At 37.8% G+C, this 18,854-nt stretch overlaps 1 protein-coding gene across 1 annotated transcript; it reads left to right on the top strand.

Moving 5' to 3' along the window:
• The first annotated feature begins 158 nt into the window (after window positions 1-158).
• LOC139952261 (cilia- and flagella-associated protein 95-like) lies at window positions 159-8,867 on the top strand. The gene is made up of 5 exons (XM_071951336.1): window positions 159-366; window positions 1,831-1,939; window positions 6,028-6,152; window positions 6,647-6,776; window positions 7,379-8,867. The coding sequence occupies exons 1-5, from the start codon at window positions 263-265 to the stop codon at window positions 7,565-7,567; spliced, it is 657 nt and encodes a 218-aa protein (XP_071807437.1). The 5' UTR covers window positions 159-262; the 3' UTR covers window positions 7,568-8,867.
• The last annotated feature ends 9,987 nt before the right edge of the window (window positions 8,868-18,854 follow it).

Genomic DNA, 18,854 nt, shown 5'->3' with positions numbered 1-18,854 from the left:
TTCTAAAATGAGCTAATATCTAATTTCGTTCTGTTTTAATATAAAAATAAACATTTTAGTGAGAAAAGTAAGGAATTATGTTTTTTTAAAGCGATCTATTTTCTTATGTTGCTAATGGATACTTCCTACTTGGATGTGATACGACGTTTTCCAAAACACACACGAAAAGTGCAGCAGGCTGCAGTTAACTCGTAACACAAATTTGATAAAATAAATACTTTTTAATGACATTACAAGACTAGGAAATTGAAAAATAATCACCATGACGTTCAATCCTGTTATTCCAGATTTTGTGGAGCGTAAAGGCTCGCTGTTTTTACGCTCAGATCACATGGATTACAGTCGTCCAACTCTTAACTCAAATTGGTAAGGAAGATTTAGGCCTACGTACATGTAGCCCTGGTAGGCCTACATGATGATTTAATTAACTTGATTGCCTTTTAAATTTTATTTCCTAAAATGTTAAAGAACATTAATTGTGACTGATAGTGATAATAACATAATATTATGACAATAATTGTTCTGTTAGGTAACACTACATGAACTTCCATGTCCTCCTTTTCCTTGTTTGTTTTTGTTGACTTTTGGGGAATTTTTGTTGTGATTTTTTTAACAATTTCTAACTAAACATTATTACATACACTCACAGTCTTCATCATACATCGTACTCTATTTACAATGTAATAAGAATCCTTAAAAATAAAATTAAGAAGTACCCGAGCCTAGCCTTGCTCAAGGCAGTCGAATTATTCACCCCGAAAAAGGCCGCCGCTGTGTAAAAACCTACTCGTATACACTGTGCATAATAATAATTATTAAATAATAATAATGCATTTATAATGCGCCATCTATCTAGTGTACAAGACCCTATTCCGAGGCGCAGAACAAAAAAACAATACAAACAACAAAAAAGAAATGTAGAACATAATAATAAAAAATTAAAAATTAAAAAATAAATAAATAATAATATGTGTGTAACCACACCGCACGACACGATGCCCCCTACATTATCCACATGCGTCGGCCGTCAGCGGTCTCCGCATCGAGTTAGTGGTACGAGTGCGGATGACTTGTACACAGTAGTCGTACGTTGTGCGTTGAGCGATGTGACGGTGTATACGGTTGGTTGGTGCAATGTGAATTGGAGAAAGCTGCATACCCTGGTTGTGCTGGTAGGATTGTCAGTGATCAGTCTCCGTACTGCCAATGATGTCCTGGGGTCAATTGGTAGCAAAAGAAAAGGTTTGATGAAATCATTTTAAAATTCACCTTTTAAAAGAATGTGTTCACTCAAAGTCAAAAGTTTGTACGTTCGTTGCGACCTTTATTTTTAGCTGGGCTGGTTCATAAATCTTGAAATAAATGTGTCTGAGCACACATTGCTTTAAAGCCATTGGACCCTTTCGGTACAGAAAAAGAAATAAAAGTTCACAGATTTACAAATAACTTACAGGGTTTACAGAAGGTAGTGGTGAAAGACTTCTCTTGAAATATTCCATGAAATGCTTTACTTTTTGAGAAAACAGTAAAAGAATATCAATTCTCGATATCGAGAATTACGGATTTATTTTAAACACATGTCATGACACGGTGAAACGTGCGGATACAAGGGTGGGTTTTCACGTTATTTTCTCCCGACTCCGACGTCCGATTGAGCCTAAATTTTTTCAGGTTTTTTATTTTATATATAGAAGTTGTGATACATGAAGTGTGGGCCTTGGACAATACTGTTTACTGAAAGGGTCCAATGGCTTTAAACAATGTGTACCATTGGAAAATGTATGTACCGCAATAAAATAACTTTCTGTCTTTACTGACTGACTCTCACAGGCACCAAGCTCGGGAAGCTGAACCTAAAGACTATGACATCGGCAGTGAGACAGAGAAGAAAAATCTTCACCAAACGACATACAAGAGAATCGGAAATATTACCGATGGAGTAAGATCTTTTTCTTGTGTTTTTTAAAATCTTTTTAAAAAGGGAGTGTATACAATATACATGTATCTTCCTGGTGTTGCAGGAGATTTTGTTTCTCAGGAAATTCTGTCTCTCAGGAGACTCTGTCTCCCCATTTATGGTGAACTGTGTACAAACTTCATCTGATAGCGCCCTCTGTTGAATCGTCCTCCTTCTGCCCACATTAATTTCCTGTACAGGGGACAGAATTTCCGGCGGACAGATTTCCCTGGGAAACTGGTAGGCCTACATTGTACCGCTTTTTGTTTGTTAGTACAGCCTAAATAATATACTACATTGTAAAGCCAGAATGGCACTACAAATGCATAAATACAATTTCAAATAATTTTGAGAGCCGGAAGGAAAGGTCAAGTACTAGACCCAACAAATGGGTAGTCAAATTATTATGTCAAAAACAAATCATACTCTAAAGAAAATAATAGACTCAATACCAGGCCTTTAATTCGGGATAGAAATTCAAAATGGCTGAAGGGTTTGAAACTCAAACTTTTTCAAGGATCAGAAATTTGTTTATAAGACCTTAATGAAAAGGAAAAAAACACATTATAGTTTCACATTTAAAAGTAAAAAAAAGTAAGAGAAGATAAAAATCAGTTGTGTATACATATGGTACATTGTAGGCCCGCCCAATAAGATGAGTTGCCTCTTCTTTGTGTTCGGAGAAAATACAACACAAATTAATAAAAGAGAACATTAATGAGCAAAAGGACACACCATGGTCTTCAGAGGCAAGGTCTTAGCCAGGATTTTGCAAAAGTTTAGGTGACCGTTCGCTTAGAATAAAAATGCCCCCCACCCTGAACCTCAAAAAAAAAAAGGTAATAAATCAGGGTGCCAAAAGCACCAAAATTTGAATACTTTGAGCATGATTTAATTTGGCCCTTATTTTCGTTTATTTCGTTTCATTATTTCAGTTATGATTTCCAAAAGGATTTGAGACAAAAGAAAACACTGCTTGAATTTGAGCTCAAATTTTGAGGCTAAACATTGCAAAAACATGTCAGAAATACTTCCCTCGGCTGGGATTCACTCAAAAGAAAAGCTAAAAATTTAAGCTTTTAAAATGCCATCAAATCTTGAAGGCTCGTTTAAAAAGACTCTTGCCAGAAATACTTCAGGCGTTTGTTTTCCCCTCTCCAACAACCCTTCAGCTCGAACCAAGATATTGTCAAGAAACAGTTAATCTAAATTGGCATGTGGAATAATCTTCCCGACAGATTTACAACCAAGATCTGCACAGTATAAAAAAAACCAAGAGTAGATTGCAACTATCTCCAGTCAAATTAGAAAAAAGACCAGCCATAAAAAAAAAAAAAAAAACTGACAATATGTTTAATAACACTGAGTAATAAACTGTCGAGAAGGAACGGCTAAATTTGACTCACCCCGTACTTAACAAGTCAGGATAGATGATGAAAAACAAGCTACGAAATCAGCAGAAAAGTGCGTCAAATTGGCATTCCATTACGAAAACACCGGATTCATTCTGACAATTTCAAGGTTCACAAAGCATTAATATGAAACGACAGCACTATATCACACCCCCCCCCCCAATTTATTCATCTTTGATTATTTTGGATCGGACGCTATCGGACGAGTAACACAAACTGGGTATCAATTTGCCCTCAATTAGTCTCAGATTGATAGCAACTATTGTAATTACACAAAACCCTGAGCTCTAATATCACTGCTGACTTTGGGTAAATCAAAGTTAGCTTAGCCAGTGCAAGGGATGGGCTCATCAGCTCTCCAGCTTTTCATCACTTTGTGACCAATGTCTTTGTCTATGGTGTAGTTTCCCGTTTCCCACTGCAATCAGGACATACTGATTCTAATTACCAAAATAGGGACCGCACTAAAAACATCTTTCTTTACCCCTTCCAGCTTACCCCTGTACAGGCCTGGGCTGTCATAAAGCCTGTAACCACAAAAACTTGCTAAGCATAGAAAAGTATTGCTTAGAATAGGTTACCTGCTAAAATTACAATGAGTTTTTATTGTTGTGACTGGTGCCCTCTCAATTTTTGCTAAGCAAAGAAATCAGGCTAAATACTTTTAATTTCATGGAAGCAATAAAATCAATTGCCTCCATGCCCCTGGTCATTGCCTTGGTGCCCTTTGAAATGTTCCAATTTTAGGTCTTATACTTCACAGAGGCAATTAGAGGCAGTTGTCTCAGTTGCCCCTGGTCATTGCCTTGGTGCCTCTTGAAATGTTGCGATAGAAATTTACAGTTTCCTCATCATTGAGAGGTGCCCTTTACCAAGGAGAAAACGCCTTGGTGCCCTTGCCCTTTAAAAAATGAAATATTATATAGGCCTGAACATGTGCACACTGAATTGTTGGTTAAATGGGTTCCAATTTTTGGAAGCCAATTTAGGTTGTAGTGCAGATAAGAACAACTCGTCATTGCCATGAAAATCTTGAATTTCAAATCAGTTAGGCTTCACAGTCCTTTGGGTTTAGTCATCTTACTCTATCCGTGTATTTTTCAAGCCTATCCCCACATTACCTGTACTCTCTCATATCAGTTGATAGATACCATGAGCCAGTACCAATAATCTTGGACTAACAATTTTGATTTCTGCCCAACGTACTCCTAAATACTCTTCATTGATAAACCGAAAACCGAAACAATAATGTTCCACGGATTCTTGAAACATGCCAAAGGCGGCTTGAAACCCGAATCTGCGCTTCCAATTTGGGCTTGTCGGCAGTCGTTAGCCAGGCACCCCAGAGTTTATCTTCTTCAGATTGCTTGTCGCAAATTGTCTGAGTACAGCATTTAGAAAAAGCGTTTAGAATTGGGTCAGGGGTTTTTTCGTCGGGGGGATATTGTATCCCCCAAAAACACTTTATTCTTCATTAATCAAGCTCTGACATTTGTACATTTGTGATCTCCCTACGAGTCTGATCAGAAATAACCCGAGACTGAGGATAAGCAAGGGGAGATGGTACTTGTCACAGTAAATGTTGTTTTTAATACGTTGAACACAACCGAAGCATGTAAACATATCTAGCCCATTTAATGTAACCAGATATCCACTGCGCTAAACACAGGGGAACATTAAACAACCAACTGACAGGAACAAAGTTTGAGAAGTTAAACCTGTTCCCGTTTTGTTAGAATTATTTTGTAGTTCTTCCTTTCGAAGAAGTGCACAAGTCCGACTTCTTGACTGTACTTTCCAACAAAGAAATCTGTGGTATTATCAAGATGATTGAAACCCACTTGATTAAAATGCTCGTGTCTGTCTGTCTTTCATCTCCGAGCTCAAAAGCAGCGGGGTTAAGCAAATCTCTGTGGTTTTTGTATTAGCGTTAAAATAAACAATGAAGAATATTTAAAGCGTGCATGGAATGGATGTTGATTCACAATTTGTTTACTTATTATTACTTATTGCTATAAACTTAGTTGTCAAAATTTTTGGCGAGAAAAGCTGCTGGCAAGCTGGTAACTTGTTAATCCTACGCTTCTTGGAGAGGAATTTGGGAAGTAGAAAGTGCTTAGTAAGCAGAAAATCTCTGCTTACAGAGAGTAAAGACTTGCTTAAGACCTGGGCCCAATTTCATAAAGCTGTTAAGCAGAATTTTCTGCTTAGCAAGTTTATTGGCTAAGCCAGTAATGACCGGGGTACATGTACCAGTCACATCAGTACGGTAGTACATTGTATGGTATTTTGGCTGGTTACCTATCTCCGATCAGCAAAAGTATTTTGCACTTAGCAAGTTTTTGTGCTTAGAGGCTTCATTGCACTGGAAAAATCTTGCTTCGGAGAAGCAGGTTTGGTTACTGGTCAACATGCGATAAAGTTTACATTGTCGCTCGTGACTGGTGCTCTGCTCATAAAGAAATTTACTTGGCCCTGGGTCCTGGGTTCTTTATTTTTGGTAGAATTATAACGTCAATTAGCTAACATTTTTGTTTATTGTTTACTTGCCTACAGTATAACAGCTTTAGGAAATTGGGCCCTGGGTTCTTTATTCTGAATGGAATTATTACACGAATTAAGTTTTATTATTTTTGATTTTGTTTTCCTTTCCTGCAGTCCTTTCCGTTGACCACAACGCAGTACTCGATGCAACAGATCCACCTCAAGAAAGACTTTGACGAGAAAGAGACGAGAAAAACAATGGTCAACATCGACACGTATCCGAACGTAGATATAGACAGGTAAGATATCAAAAATAATAAAATATTAATACCAGGTTCTCTTATATATCACTTTGTCACACCTCTAAGGGGCATATCAAAGCACTTGGTATTTATTTGTTCCTGCCAGGTATGTGGAGCTACGTTGTGAAGTATGACACCTATTTCTTTATTGGTTTATAAGGTGCTGTGGCGCACTAAATTGCCAATCAAACCAGGAACACCGGGTGAACCCCTTCTCTTTTTGATAAGTGCACTGGGTTCTTTTATGTGCGGTACACAACCTCCGGGACCATCCGAAGGACGAAGCATCATATAAGTGTCTTGCTTAAGGACACGCGTGTCTTGCCTGGGACTCGAACCCACACTCTGCTGAAAGATGAAATTCCAAGCCTGTAGATAGACTGGCCTTCTGTAGTGGAGCACCCGAGACTGCGGTCAGAGTAAACAATTTGGAATAAAGGTGATAAATAAATAATGATTGCGTTTTGGTGTCAATATTTTCCTTTCTTCAGAGACACGGGTCACCCTAAGAGTGGTTACAGAGCTGTGTTAGCCAGGCATCATCCTGAGCACGATAAGAGACATCTGGAGACCACAAACAGAGCAGATTATAAACCACCCTTCCCTTATACACCTGTTCCTGTAAGTATCTAATTAATTAAGGACAGTATTAATTAATATACAACAGTCACCTAACAATGGCTAGAGCAATCTAGTGGAAACGATGGAACAATCTCCCAACTGCCATTAGGGAATCTAATACTCTATCTGCTTTTCGTAAAGTCCTTAAGACTCACCTTTTTCCAAGTTAATTTCTTTCTATTGTGCTATGATCTTGATGGAATAGCGCCTTATAAATTTCAATTGTTATGTTATATTATGTTATCTAAGAACTCACTTCGCAGTAGTGAAGTTAATAGCAAGAAGTCCCCTCGATCCACTAAGCAAAAGTAGTAGTCCCTGTAGATTTTCTACCTTCCGCTCAGGTAGTAGTTAATAAGCAGGACAATCTTGCTTAGCAGAAATAGGTTACCAGCCCACATTCAATAAAGATTACCTTGCTGCAACTGGTGCCCACTCATATTCGCTAAGCAGTATGTTCTGCTTTAAAAACAGCTTTATGAAATTGGATCCTATTCAATTCAAGCAAGACTTTTTTGACGATTCAACCACAACCCTTTCTCTACATTTTTCAAACCATTTTTAGAAGGTGATATTTACCAAATCTGTAATTTTTTACCCAGGAGCAACCCCCAGATTTTGCCGATAACTCCAACGTCTTCAGACACTGTCATAGTCAGTTTACCGACGGGGCAGACTATCGACGGTTTGGACGAAACACTTGGCAGGACGAAGGGGGGCAATACGCCAACTCCCAACTGAAAAGAGATCACTACAAACCTACCAACACAATACCCCAAGTACTGGAGTAAAATAGAAATAACAATCTGAGTGGATCCGTTTTTAAAGAAATTTCTTGCAATAAGTTATGGAGGTCAATGCTACAAACGGAGATTATTAACTTTCTAAAGGCACTGGGATGGACACAATTGGTAATTACTCAAAATAATTGTTAGCATAAAAACTTACTTTGGTAATGAGCAATGGAGAGCTGTTGATAGTATACAACATCGTGAGAAACGGCTACCTCTGAAGTACATGTAACGTAGAGTTTGAGAAAGAGGTAATTTCTCACTAAAATAAGAGAGACTTCAGGTTAGACATCTGAAAGCACATTGTTTGTACAACACGGTTGTTTTTTCTTTCGTTATTCTCTTGCAACTTTGACGACCAATTGAGCCAAAATGTTCACAGATTTGTTTTTTATGCATATGTTGGGATACACCTCCCTGAGAAATGTGAGAAATGGCTCCCTCTGAAGTAACGTAGGGTTTGAGAAAGAGGTAATTGCTCACTCAAATGTTGGGATACACCAAGTGAGAATACTGGTCTTTTACAATTACCAAAGGTGTCCAGTGCCCAGAGCCTTTAAGGGTTGGGTTGGGGGGGGGGGGGGGGGGGTTGAACCAGGGGTTGTTGAAGAGTTGGGGCCTAAACATTTGTAAAACTGTTTTTCACATCAGTTTTATATAAAAACCTATCACCTTGTTTTTTTGGGGGGAGGGGGATCCTACTTAATATCTGTAAATGTCATACTGTTTGACTAAGCTTTTTAAGGCTTACTTTTTTTATACGAAGAACGGGAAAAACAAGTTTTAACTTTCATGGACAGAAGTGAATTGAGGTTCAAGAATAAAGATTTAAAATATTTATTTTCATGATAAAAAACATGAGTTTGTCTTCCCTCTGTCAAGGAGATTACATACAAGTTAAGGCATAACAACAAAAGAAAGCAATGTTTGTTTTTTGTTTTCGTTTTTTACAAATTTACAGAAATATACAACTATGAAAGAAAGTATTTTTGTGTAAAAGTGAACCTTTATTTAAGTGTTGCATTTTGATTTAATTTTAATCATTATGACAAGAAGAAGCAATTTGTAAGAACTTTCATATCACTTCCTAGGCGGAAAAATAATATTTGTAAATAATTAGTGGAATCACTGTATTCATGTGATTTTTATTGACATTGTCTGAGAATAAATCATGAAAATAAATTCAGTTTAAATTATACGCTGCTGTACGGTTATTTTGTTCATATCGCATCCGTGGCACAAAAACCCAATTGATTTATTGCTTTTAAAATATTATTTAGCATGTGCACCCCCCCCCCCGAATCAAACCTGCAAAAAAACAAGTGAGTTTTTACTTTAAAAGCACTGGACACTATTGGTGATAACTCATTGAAATAATTGTTAGCATACAAACTTACAATTACCAAAGGTGTCCAATGCCTTTATGGAAGGGGGCGGGGTGAAGTATTTTTTTGTTTAAGAGAGTTAGCATAAACACCCAACATTTGTAAAACTGTTTGTCATTGTTCTATAACTTCTAGTAAACAAGGGGGGGGGGGGGGGTTCCCTAAGAATAAACTATAGATAATGCATGTAGTAAACTTGCGGGTACAGCCGTGTAATAATTCTCTTTTTAATCTTAACTCTTTGTAAAATCCACCACTGGTGTACTTTTAATCCGATCACACCACCGACTGACACACTGAAGAAAAATGTGAAGTAAGAAGGTGAACCCGGTCACTGCCACTGATCCCCCAAACAAATTAAAGACAACCGTGCCATCGGATACGGCTTGGCCGACGAACGCAGCCAAACCACGGCACGTCCAGGCGACTCGGCACTGGTGGACGACGCCGGAGGGTTGTATTTATTGCTCCATTAGATCCGCTAATCCCGCGCCTTGCTGCACGGATCATTCCTAATACACGCCGAGCTGCCACTTTCTGTTAATAAAAAGTGCTGGTGATTAGTATTTGTAATGTAACTGACACAATGGTTGGTTAAGTGTAATGCAGAGCAGAGCACGGCCTGCCTATACGGTAGATGAATTAGATCTTTAAATTCTCACTTTATATCAACAGTTTAGTGCCAAATGTCATTCATATATAATTGATTAACAATAATATAACAGGCCCAGCAGAACCATTGAACTTTATTTTGCGGTGTATTTGTTTGTTTGTTTACTTAGATAATCTTCCCGTCAAGGGAACTCGGCAAGCTCCCGCAAAGGGGTATACAAACCAAGCTGGCAACAACCAATCTGTCACATTGGTTTAAAGACACTATTGGTGTCAAAGATCGGTCTTCCCACTTGGTGCGTATCTCAACATTATGCATAAAATAAACCTGTGAAAAAATTGAGCTCAGTTGGTCATCGAAGTTGCGAGATAACAATGAAAGAAAAAACACCCTTTTCACACGAAGTTGTGTGCTTTCAGATGCTTGATTTCGAGACCTCAGAATTAGTATAAATGTTGAGGTCTCGAAATCAAGCATCTGAAAGCACATAACTTCGTGTGAAAATAACTTTTCTCGAAAACTACGTTACTTCAGAGGGAGCCGTTTCTCACAGTGTTTTACTATCAACACCTCACTATTACTCGTTACCAAGTAAGGTTTTATGCTAATAATTATTTTGAGTAATTACCAAAAGTGTCCACTGCCTTTACCGTCTATGATTATGAGTATTGCACAAATCAAGAAATTGTGTTTCAGTAACTAGACAACAATACTTATTCCAGTCTATGTAAAATCAGCTGTTTGGCTTGGTAGGATTCGAACCCACAACCGTGTAATTGCAAGTCTAACCACTTGACAACGGTAGATATTCAATTGAGAGTATTATATCGTTCAACATGATATAAATCTCAGAGGTGCTAGCTTTAAAAAGAGTATGTTGTTTGTGTCGACGTTTTGACCGTTTGGTCTTTACGAATGTGTGTGCTTTCATATGCATAATAAAAGGGTTCAACTGAAGTATTTTATTATTTGAGTGAGCAACACCTCTTTCCAAAATAAACTACCTAACTTTCAGAGGGAGTCGTTTCTCACAATATTTCATACTAAAAGCTTATTATCAAGTAAGTTTTTTTATGCTAACAATTATTTTGAGTAATTACCAATAGTGTCCTGCATTAAATGGTGATATGTGCTTCGCGGAAGCCGAACATGAGTACATGTATAGGCCGTTCACATGGTGAGAAATTGCGACTGTTGTACGCGTGGCTTTAATGTGACGAGTTCCCCGTAATTTGAAATCATGGACACCAAGTATTAATCACTTAGAAAAATGTTCGAGAGTGAAAAGAATGGTGCGCCGACTCGGAGCGTCAGGACAAACCAAATGAGGCAAAAAGTTCAGTGCACTCATTCGGAAAGCGTCATTGTATACGACAAACTCACCCATGTTCTCTATTGTTATTTCAAACTGTGTCTTATATGACCAAAAAATGATACATGTAAGAGAACAACGGAAGAAAAACACCCTAGTTGCACAAATGTGTGTGCTTTGTAATGGAAGAAAAACACAAGGAAAGGCTTCAGGCCTGAAGTCTTTTAATATTTGAGTTCAAATTTTCACAGGTTTGTTATTTAGTGAATAGGTTGAGATATTACCAATAGTGTCCACTGTCTTTAACAAACAACAAAAGTATACTATCTTTTTTTAAGAGAGGACTAGGGTTTCACTTCTCCCATCAAATAAATAAATAAAAGCACAGAAATTTAAAAATAAGAGATAGAAATAAACAATAAACCATCTCTTGATGGTGCGTTTCCGGAAAGTATGAATGGTTTGAGCCATAACAACCCTTTTACAATAAGAACACACGACAGTGGAGTTTTGACAACCGCGACATTAAAAGTACATGTCATTAGACATAAATGATTTATTTTCTACACGAATTCGCGTTGAAGCTTTTGATGTGATAAAGCCATTCAATAATTATAACATTGGCTTGATAAGTTTGGAGTAGATTTACCTTGGGTGACGTATTATTTTAATTGAGGGTGGATGCGGAAGTTTGAAATATTACTCTTTTCTTCAAATCTGACTTATAGTGGGACATTTTTTTCTGTAATAAAAAACTTTGTTTTACAATGTACATATCACGTTGGGATTAATGGTTATAAAGGACACTTTGATAAACGATACAAGCCATCAATGGGAGATGTTTTTTAGTGTCATTATATACGAGATAAACTTCGGATGAAATTATGGGCAGACTCATGGAAATATTATATAAACAGAGAAACTTTGGGCATCTTTTTCTTGACATGTGTGTATCTACTTGCTAGGTACAGTTTGTTCTTAGGCAGTTCTCTAAGAACAAACTCTACCAGGCAAGTAGATACACACATGGTGTTACCGCAAACCAAATATATATTAATTAGGAAAAAACTATAAATAAATAGTAAACTTGCAACCACGTGTAAACCTCTTTTGTGGGACATTATACACATCGGTGTTATATTATTGGTAAACCAAAAATTCTTTATCCCCGATGCAAATGTCCATCTATAAAAGAATGGGGTTGACGACAGTATGGACAGATGACAAAGATCTTGCAAAGATCAACACAATCAGAGCAAGAGGGGATAAGAATATGCAGAAGGCTGGTACCTGCACTGTAAAAAGAAGTAGCTTTTCTGATGATGTATGGTGATGATGCTGGGTGTGCTCCAATGGTCCTAATAATTATCAAGTTTCCCATTGGACCGTAAATCTATACATTTAGAGTCATTACACCCAATGCCATTGCACCATGGAATCCTAAAACCAAACACGGCATACAAACGTTCACCCCATTCCCCCTCAGGCCGTGCAATTCTATTGACAAAACAATAAAATATTCATTATTATTGCCCCAAGACCGAAGCGATTATACCCCCTCGTGGCTCAATGTTCAGCGGGTGCCGTGCGGGGCGCTAGCTGGTCCGGGCCCCGGCTAGGGGAAGCATGTTGGGCGGCACACTTCACGGACTATTATCGTCATTCATGAGAGACCCAGCCCGTCGACTTCTCATTTTTCTCGGGTCTTTCAACTCCAAATTGAACCCCAGTTTTTATCTGAGGAATATTGTCGAGGTTGGTTGACAATGGATGATTTTGATCCTCAAGGTCAAACAATGGACGGTTGAAATTCATATTCAAAAACAAAAACGTGACAGTCGTTGGTAAAATTGGGTAGGAGTAAAACAGTGCTAAGTTACAAAGATGCACCAGGGCGTAGTATACAAAAGACAGTCAGGCATCATTTTTTTTGGTGGGGGAATCATCATAACCATAGTTTCAAATTGAGAATATGAAAGAACCCTGACGAAAAAATTACAATTGATTTTCAACAAATATTCTTCATCTCACACTTTTCAATGTTTTTTTTTTTAGTTCAGTTCAAATCATTCTGGGTTCATTACTCCGGAGTGAGCAGGTTCAAATCCAGCTTTAGTCAAGTGTTCTTTGTTCAATCCAAAAGTTGAAAAAGATTTACCCACGTTTTCCCTTCGTGCTATGATACTTGAGTTATATATTTTTATTTTTAAAACTTCATAACAGCCTGTGTGTTTTACTATGGAGAAAAAAAAATAGCTGTTGGAAACAACTTACCAACCAAAAAGAACCGATGGTATAAAATGCAAAAAAAAATAAAAATAAAAATTAATGGCCTGACGTTTCGACCCTGGGCAGAGTCGTTCTCGAAGGCAAAAAAAAAAAATACTTTGAAAAAACGTAGTTTTTTATTCATGGCAAATGATCGTTGAGTGCATTTAATACTCAATATCAAAACAGACGGATAGACTATTATGGCATGTTGCATGGGCGAGAGAGAGAGAGAGGGGTAGTGAATCCAACGCAAGCTGCTGCCAGGTTCACTGCAGGGCAACTAGCCGCAATCCCAGCCATGTCACCACGGCCTAGCGGTGTCATCTATCACCCGATGACTGTGGACCGTAGAGCTAGCGGGACCATCGTGGGGACGCAGCGCTCGTTGCACCGCCGGGAAATTGCCCCTTTTTGTCCTCACGTCGCGGAGTTTATACAGTACAAATTTGTAGATCAATCATTATTGGTTGTATCAAAAGCAAAAAAAAAAAAAACATCAGCAAGAAAAACAAAATGAAATATCAAACTCTCGGCCCTTTGCTCTCTTCCACAATTTTGAGTTCATCAACTTTTTTTATATTATTTTTTTTAAAGTTTAATGATCGTGTTTAATGATGTAATTATTGCTCGTCGTCATTTTAAGACTTTGGGGTTTGGGCGCCATGTTTGTAAAGGCCAATTTCTTAGGTGTAATTAATGGGCAGTAGTCAATCATGTATCTTAAGTACTGCCGCTAAGATAGGAAAGGATTCAATCAATACAATGGCGCTTCGCGTAAAATATTAATAATATCAATACACTTATAATAAAAAGAGACACAATTTATAGTCAGACAATTCAAGACTCAGTGATTCAAACTTGTATAAATACAATTTAAACCAATTTTCCCAAAAGGCATTTAGGTTTTAAATTTAATTGTTTGTACAAGTTTAAACAACAGTTATGCATAGGTTTATACTGTATTTGGTAATTCAACATCACCAATAGTGCAGTTATGATGCAGTTGCGACGTACCTTATATTGACTCAATAAGAGAAATAGGAACAGAAAAAATAGTCAGACACTATTCAATACACAGTGATTCAAAAAGGCATTTAAATTTCAAATGTAATTGTTTGCACACATTTTCGCAGCAGTTATTTAGGCCTATAGGGTTATATCGTATGTTGTTGATTCAACAAGGAAAACATAACCAACAGAAATGCAGTTATGATGCAAAGGTGACGTACCTTATATTGACTCAATAAGGAAATAAATACTCACAAAAAATGCTTCCCAAGCGTGGAAAATGCCGTACAGCTCTTTTATTGTCTGACGTGACTTGTTGAGCAAACCGAGCATAACTACTGCAAAAGGTTCCTTCCCAGCAAAAAGTAATTTCCCAATACAAACCAAGGTTACTACAACCTTCGAAGAAAAGAAAAAAACAAAAAATTTCTCTCCAAAGAATCTGTTTCAAGAACATCTTTACCCATCAAGCAGAAGTACTTACGTTTTTGTTAGGGGACCTTATTGGTAGAGATTATCCAAAGCTTTTATGATAACTGGTAAAATTCGCTGATGAAGCGACCCTGCGTAAGACAAAGAGAATGCCGTCCTTAGCCCTTTGATGGCGGCGCGATCACAAAGATCTTAAGTTACTTGCAAGACCAAATTTGTGGTATTGCCGAAAAGGGAACCGCGATTGTTGCCCAAAGCCTTTCTTTGATTCGAAAAGTCATAAATATTTCTCATTTAGTTTTGTTTCTTCTATAAATGCGGCATTTTGTTTTTAGTTTCGGGAGATTTGTTTTACTGTGAGTAAGTTTTTACGTGCGGGTATCTGTTACGTTTGATGCTGATTATGAACGGGTAGATGCCGCCATTAGTTTTACCTTCCAGTGAGCGTGTGTATAAATTGATACCAAAATACCCGACACGTGAACATTGGGCTGTTTTGGTTTGGGTACGTTTTGTAACACAATGTCCATAGATTTACATCAAACTTACACGGTTTGAGGAGAATGATAGTAGAAAGCTTACTTTAAAATTTTATTTGCTGAGGTGATGTAGTTTTGCCGAAATGAGTAAAACAATGTCACGAAAATAATGTTCGTTTCAGGAGACGAACATTTATTTAGAATGCACAACATTATTAGCGCGACTCTCCTGAAAACATTGCGTTGTGGTTTTCACCTCGTTCTATAAAACTTGACGACCAATGAAGCTGAAACTTCTACAGGTAAATCATATTACATACATCTTCATTCACAGTGAGTAGGGATGCATGTCATACCCAACAACTCCATCTACACAAGGTATCAAAACCCTTTGCGACAGCGTTTCCTAAAAAAATGTTAAATGGGAGAAAGCAACCCAATACAGAGTTAAACATACAACGGGCTGAACACGAAGAATGAAAAAATGTGTGTAATGTATCTATGTATTGTTCAAAGAACAATAATATTACTGCTATTATTACTGAATACAAGTGATTGAACTGTTAACGTTGTTTTCTCTAGAGGTGATTTTATGTTTTTAAATACACCCTTTTGGAAAACCCCTCTGTATTCTAAAGAAACAGTTGTGATATTCCCCATTCCAGCTTTCTCTAAACGCCCATGTACCAGAATGGATCGACCAGACCGTTGACGGGTTTGAAAAGTGTCCATCACTACACAAATTATTTTACCGTAAATGTCGGTGATTTGTGCACATCTACGGGCATTGGCCTTCTGCCTCCAAACCCTATCGCGTGGACGGCCAATAAATCAACAAAAGTGCAATCTCAACAAAATGAAAGCTAGTAGGTATTTATTTCTGTAACCTATTTCGACTTTGTTTAACTCCAAAAACCAGGCTAATCGACAATAACGCAGTGGGGTGGTATAAAACCACGCAAGTGCGTGAGTTATGGCCGCTCGGCTCTATTTTGAAACAAACCAACGTTTGTTAAAAGTCAACATCGATTTAAGAAATTGCCAATTTATCAACGGTTGGTAGTTTAGGGGGGAAAAGTGCCATTAAAACTGTTCAACAAAGACAGTTATAATAGACTGTTGGTTTTGATACAAAAACTATTGGCATACGAAATGCGTGGCGGCGTGGGTTTTGGGTTTTTGTATAGTCTCGCTGGCAGCTGTTTTAGGGTATAAATCAGGGGAAAAGTTTGTCGTGAGATACATGTACAAATAAATATTGGGGTCTTTAAGTTTAGTGTGAAGACTAGACGGAGAAAGGGATAGACTTAGAGGGATGGTGGGGGGGGGGGGGTTGACTCCTTTGTTTCATCAGTCTGAGGTTAGATTCGAGTTGAATGACAAATTAAAGAATTTTTATTATAAGCCCTGTAGTTTTAGAATCTTTTACTCAATCTTTTATAATAAGAACTGTGTATAATAACACAGATAGATAGCGTGGGGTGTGTGTGTGGGGGGTGGGGGGGGGGCATGCACCCATTTTTTTTTTTTTTTTTTTTTTAGTTTTCGCTAGAAGCCTACATCACCTTTGGATTTTGAGAAACATTTCACTTTCGAAGTAATGTTGCTATAATGTAAAAAGATATCAGAGTCCATGCCCCCAAATTTTGAATTGAGAAGCGTTATTGCAGTAACGCTTATCAGATCTTATTTTCCTATAAGGGATTATTCTTCCTGCGTGGACATTATGCGCTCTGGCCGGATTTTCGGCGATTATCTAAAAAAGAAAAACGGGAAAAAAATGCGACCATCTTTTGAAATGAAATGTTCACAGTTTAATTTGATTGTGTTCAACTATATATATATAGGATTAAAGCAATCGAACAGTCCAAAAACCAAAGCTATTTTGCCCTTAAATGTGTGAAACTATTTCCTGTTTAGTGATTTACTATTACATCTCTGACCCCACTTCCAACATCGAGGAAAGATCACTCTTAAATATAAACATTCAAAGAAATCACCCGGTAACCAGATAGTTAAACAAAAAGCTCGTAAAAAATACGGAAATTTATGGTTATTTACAAGATTGTTTTGAAAATCAGGATATGGAAGTTGTATTTATTTGATACCGCAGTTTGGTGGAATTCCTATGAAGATTATACACGATGGAGATCACAGTGTGGTGCATACTGTTACATCCTAGTAGTTTAGCCGTAAAGGTTATGTTTTTTTTTTTTTTTTTTTTCGGTTCCTCGACATTCTATTTTTGAAGGGGGTAGAAAGAGACTATTTCGACGGAACGAATTTAACATTTCGAAGTTTTAGGGGACCAAGCAAACTTTGATGGAACGCAATCTTGTTTAAAAAGAATTGTGCTTACGGGCTTCGTATATTTTTTTGGTGTTTCTCAGCCACATCTAATTTAGAATTTGTTTGTTTTATCGCTGGTCATAACTAATGTCTATTTGCAGCAAAGACACACAAAACTGGAGCTGGACTTGGACCAACGACTTCCGGTTTACCGGCGCTCTACCAACTTAGCTACCCAGCCCTAAGTTAGCGATCTCTCTATATAGTCAATTATCTTTGTCCGGGGTGCCTGTCATAGGATAGGATGTGAAATGTTCCTTCTAATCATTATTCAAACAAGTTTTATTTTACAATAAGTCTAATAATTCATTGGTGTATGTAGATATTGAAGTGAATCTTGCACCTGTGAGTTCCGTATGGTTTGAAACCGTACCAATGGTATCGTTGTATGGATACACCTGTTTTCCCCCCTACACATAATGACATCGCCAATCGGTTGCAATGGGTTTAGACAACTCACAAATCACTCACTCTGTGCTAAGATAGGCGTGGGAACAAACCCGTAATTAAACCTAAAATCAGATTCCAAAAACGGTGTCGTAAATCAGTTTTTTTTTTGAAAGACGACAAATCAGAGCTTAATCTAACACTTTAAAATTGTTTCTGTAATTTGTCATGATTTTGAGTAAGTCAGAGCATCAAGGCAATGGGCAGTTAACCGTTATTATCATCTGAACGGGTGCACACTCAGTCAAGCGTCTCCCCGTGCGGGGCTGATGAGCCCAACAGCCGGGTACGTCTGATCGTTCGGACACGCTCGACAAGTCATAACGCCGTACTCAAGATTTTACATTCTCTTTGATGTAGTGTAGATTAGGAAAACAAACGCATTTAACACTTTCTTTTAACAGTAATAATAATGCACCGAATCGATCAGGAAACTAGCCTTATTATACGCAGCTGTAAACACGCTCAGCAAAAATGTATCAACTTGGCTTGACTCATCGACTAGAATCAATCTCGCCGCTAGAGGGCTGTTTAACTTCGATAGGGGCAGGAGCTGTGTATCCAAAGACTACTGAAATCTAAAATAATACGTTCTTCCAAGGACTTGTTTGTGGTTGTACAGGGCTATCGCTAGGTACGTCATCAACGTTACAAACAAAAATACAAAACCCCCGAACAGGGGGTGGGGGTTTGGGGGGTGTTTGACTACGACCTCTTCTATGACTGTCGGGGGCATTATTTTTAGTGGGTTGCACCTGTACGTCTAGACAACACTATGTTCTGGCATCCCCAGTGTAATTTCCTAACCATAGCCCTAGCCCTAACCCTAGCGTTAATTACCAGTGGTTTTCGGAATACGGGGGTGTCGAAAAAAAAAAAAACAGTTACAATTTTAAAGGCTACTAAAGTGAAAACAATATTATGACAACCAACCGAAAGAGAGACAGACAGCAACCCACCACAAGAACAAACAGACCAAGAGACTTGTAAC

This window comes from Asterias amurensis, chromosome 20 (genome assembly GCF_032118995.1).
Source record: "Asterias amurensis chromosome 20, ASM3211899v1".
Classification (NCBI taxonomy): Eukaryota; Metazoa; Echinodermata; class Asteroidea; order Forcipulatida; family Asteriidae; genus Asterias; species Asterias amurensis.
Note: the sequence above shows the minus strand (reverse complement) of the source record. Positions and strands in the feature narration are given on the sequence as shown.

Coding starts and splice junctions, on each gene's coding strand:
- LOC139952261 (XM_071951336.1), top strand. CDS start 263: ATGACGTTCAATCCTGTTATTCCAGATTTTGTGGAGCGTAAAGGCTCG. Junction 367..1,830: donor CCAACTCTTAACTCAAATTG/GTAAGGAAGATT, acceptor TGACTCTCACAG/GCACCAAGCTCGGGAAGCTG. Junction 6,777..7,378: donor TCCCTTATACACCTGTTCCT/GTAAGTATCTAA, acceptor TTTTTTACCCAG/GAGCAACCCCCAGATTTTGC.